Source organism: Citrus clementina, unplaced genomic scaffold (assembly GCF_000493195.1).
Source record: "Citrus clementina cultivar Clemenules unplaced genomic scaffold, Citrus_clementina_v1.0 scaffold_8, whole genome shotgun sequence".
NCBI classification, from domain to species: Eukaryota; Viridiplantae; Streptophyta; class Magnoliopsida; order Sapindales; family Rutaceae; genus Citrus; species Citrus x clementina.
The window spans coordinates 5,935,522-5,939,432 of record NW_006262022.1 but is presented as its reverse complement, the minus strand read 5'-3'; the positions used below and the strand labels follow the sequence as shown (position 1 = coordinate 5,939,432).

Below are 3,911 nucleotides of genomic sequence, written 5' to 3'. Positions count from 1 at the left end.
CCTTCTGGGAAGAAAGAAAATTATCGGAGGGTTCTAAGGCTTCGATTCTGGATGCTACTGATGGAACTAGAAATCATAAGGAAGTGGAAAAACTTGACGACGACGACGACGACGATGACGACGTTGTCATGTTTGATGATTTGGATTCAATGACCAACAAGAAGAAAAGGTTGCAATAGTGTTCTTGATTCAGACTGACTTTGGGGAACTAAGTCACTTCCTATTTTTGTACCATTAGCAAGAGAATGAGAGAAATGGTAATTCTTTTGGTGCTGATCATTGTTAGTTGTTAGGTCACAGTTTCATCTAAAAGTTGGACATCTCCATTACCCTTTTGTGTAACAACAGTGTATCTAAATCCACCTGCAGGCTAGCTTCACTTAGTGAGTGTAATGTTACTATTAAAAATTTGTTAGATTTTGAGAATGGAGCGAGTGATATAACTTGGTGTTCAATGTATCTCTTATTTATCCAAAGAGCAATCATATTTTCCTCTTATATGTGCAGAATTGGGGGGAAAAGAATGCTAAATAGGTTTTGCAAATCTAGGGACTAGGGATCCATTCATTAGTTGGGCGATAAACTTATTCTCTTCTGTCTTGTGGGTGGGGTTTAATTTCTCATGTTCATAGTTTGAGGTCTAAACATTTGAGCTGCGCTGTAGCATATCAATTTAGGAGTTATAGCAATTTAGATAGGGTTTCAACAAAATTCCGATTGTCAATAAAAATATTACAATTATCCAAAATGTGAAATAAGATTCATAAATATTTTTCCCAAGTATAAAACTCTTCAACTTTTGTACATGGATAGAGGTGTTACCAAAATTATACAGCAGGGATTCAAAGATGACATGATAGAAAAAATTTTGGCCAGCTAATTGATTACAAATCAGTGGACATAAGAAGTTGCACAATGTGTGCTACTTGAAACTCTTCGACATGGATATGAAGGAACATCATTATGCCTTACGTCTTTTTTATTCAAATTCTTGAGCTTCCGTTTCTTTGCCTCAGGATTCTCCTTTTTCTTCAAATCTTCAAGACATTGAACATCTGCTAAGCAAGTAAATGACCTTGCTTTCCCTGAATAATACCTTGACAAGCCTCTCCTGCTATTGCAAAAACAAGAACATTTCCATTTACTATTTATTCGAATATCAAATGGATTCGGGCCAGACGGTGCTGTCTTGAATATAATTTAGCATCATACAATAGAACATTATTTTGCAATAAATGTCGCATTTGAAAATTTTATATATTAAATCACGAAAAATACAACGTATTTCAATAAATGTAATGACAAAAACCCAAAAAAAAAAAGTCAATGAAAAAAAGTGTTAGCGTTTCTTACTTTTGAGGGAGATTGTGCTGCAGAGAGCTCATGTCAAATGAATTCATTTCAGGTTCATTCTGATCCATAATATCCGATGAATTTGGCTTATCAGGAATTAAGTTATTGAGGATTTTATAAAAGTGAGGCTCAAGCAAAATGTTAAATGGGGTATAAGAGCTCTATTGGCCAATATATAAATGTGGGTGTTGTTTTGGAGCCTCTCAAATATTTTAAAGGAGGAGGCTGCATGTTGTTGGCTTAATTAAAGAAATAGGTCAGCTCTACATCCACATCCACATTCTTATCTACACTTTCTCTTGTTCATTTAACAACAGCCCACCTTTAACTTTTTTTTAGGCGTCTAGCTTTTTGCCCCCACATTCACTTTAGAGTAATGCATGTATTTTTGTCAAATTTGATTAAAATTATCTTCTTTTGGTGGTGGATAAGTACTTGATAATTTAAACCATTCTTTTGCTCACAAGTTGTAGAGTAATGGGAATATGCCTAACCATTTAATCAAAGTTCATTTTGTACTTGAATGCTGTGAATATCAGATATATATGTATTGTTATTCTTTTTATTACCCATACACAAATCTATACAAAAATATATGATCTATTTTTCCAACAAGACACAATTTGGACCTTATCAATTATTTCATTAAAAATCTTTGACATGTCTAGTGCCTACAGCAAAATGACATTTCTTAAAGTCTTTTATAGCAAATTTTATCAATATTGCTCTCTTCAAGTCTAAGGTATTATTTGCCAAGAAAAGAAATGAAATTCAACTGAGTTCCCACTTATTAAACCGATATTTAAACATTCGAGAAATTAATCAGGGACTGTGAAATATAAATTAATCACCCAAAAAATAAAAGAGGCTTTAAGGAGTTTAAGACCAAATCAAAACCTGCAAAACACCAAGAACCAACTAATCCTCCATTCCATGCATCAAAGCCAATCAATCGAATAGAAAGGCTTTAACATAAAACTTTCAGCATGCAGAGTAAATCATCTCACAGAAGATATAACAACTGTCGTTTTACTAGTATGGTTATTATTTGAGAACAAATGGAAAAGGTCATACAAGAAGAGCCTACAGGATTAGCATTTGCACCAAGTGCTAGTGTCCCGTTTCATATTTAACTTGCAGAACATTACAAGAAAAGACAGAATAAGGAGAGAAAAGACTCTCCAGTAGGACAATTTGTGAAACCAAACACTCTGTTATTTTACTATGAAAGTTTGGGTAAGAACAATATTCATATAATCTTTGATCTTATTGGTGAATAGAGTTTGTTCTGTAAGTTAGGGACAGTTTGGGATTGCTTTCCATTAATTTCAATAACGATCCATGGTAACATATAATTTGGTTATGAGCACGGGAAAAAAAAAATCAAAGCAATTCCCTTCTTCATTTTCTTATATTTTTTACATCATTGTTATTTATTAACAATGCTAATGGCTAATGACAACTAAAGGCTAAAGTGTTAAGTAATAATATATGATGTATATGCATTGTAGTTATTGCATGTGTTACACCCAACCGTGCTAATTATACATTGATCGTAACATATGTTCTGATACAAATCTTCGCGACAATGAAAACATATACCACGAAGAAGACAGTGCAGAAAAAAAACACGAATTCTACAAATGGACAATTGTAACGTACAACATTGCAGATTATTACAGTATCAGAAATTTTGCTAGTGCTGGACCTTCAAAATGCTAACTTCCCTTCATGAAGAAGCAACAAAAGTGTTCCTTGCTACACAAGAAATATATCAAACTCCACAAGATTCTTCAAATATCAAGTGCATTTTTTTTTATGTTTTATCTACCATTAAGCCCTGAAAATTGTGCAAACATTGCAGTCCCTGAGTGTTCATCGATAGCATGAACTTCAGCTGGTCCAACATTTTCTTTTGGAGCAGAAACTGGACGGTCGTCTGAGGCAGAAGTAGCGGCTGGAGCAGCAACAGCAGCAGGGGAGGCGGCAGCTGTGGCGGCTGATTGAGACTCTTCCTCAGCTTTTCCTTGTGTGAATGCCTCTTGCAGCTGCAATGCATACTCCAAATTCCATAGTACGTCTCCCATTGTAGGCCTGTCTACTCCATGATCAGCCAAGCATTTCTCTGCTGCCTCAGCAAATTTCTTCAATGATTCAGGATTGATTGTGCCGACAAGATGAGGGTCAATGATCTTTTCAAGTAATCCCTTTCTCTTCCATTGCATTGCCCACTCGGCTAAGTTAACTTGTTCTCTTGGTAGCTGAGGGTTAATTGCAGGCCTTGCGCACAGCACCTCAAGCAAAACCACACCAAATGAATAAACATCTGATTTTTCTGTTAGTTGCTGCCTTCTGAAATACTCAGGATCAAGATATCCAAAGCTTCCCTTCACTGCTGTACTTACATGACCCTGCCCGATAGGTGCATCTTTTGAAAGCCCGAAATCTGAAACCTTGGCAACATAGTTTTCATCGAGCAAAATGTTGGTGCTCTTAACATCCCGATGAATGATACCCTGTGCTGTCCCAGTTCGCGAAATTAAGAATACACCGAAGGC

At 35.6% G+C, this 3,911-nt stretch overlaps 2 protein-coding genes across 2 annotated transcripts in view; one reads left to right on the top strand and one right to left on the bottom strand.

Moving 5' to 3' along the window:
- Nucleotides 1-498, top strand: part of LOC18034484 (SUMO-activating enzyme subunit 2) — an 8,214-nt gene extending 7,716 nt beyond the window's left edge. The window contains exon 12 of the mRNA XM_024179718.1: nt 5-498. Coding sequence (XP_024035486.1) covers nt 5-179 — 175 coding nt within the window. The 3' untranslated portion in view covers nt 180-498. The remainder of the gene's footprint in view (nt 1-4) is intronic.
- A 2,663-nt stretch (nt 499-3,161) lies between these two features.
- The window catches only part of LOC18034288 (probable receptor-like protein kinase At4g39110), a 12,261-nt gene continuing 11,511 nt past the window's right edge, over nt 3,162-3,911 (bottom strand). Inside the window, exon 2 of the mRNA XM_006423315.2 lies at nt 3,162-3,885. Coding sequence (XP_006423378.2) covers nt 3,177-3,885 — 709 coding nt within the window. The 3' untranslated portion in view covers nt 3,162-3,176. The remainder of the gene's footprint in view (nt 3,886-3,911) is intronic.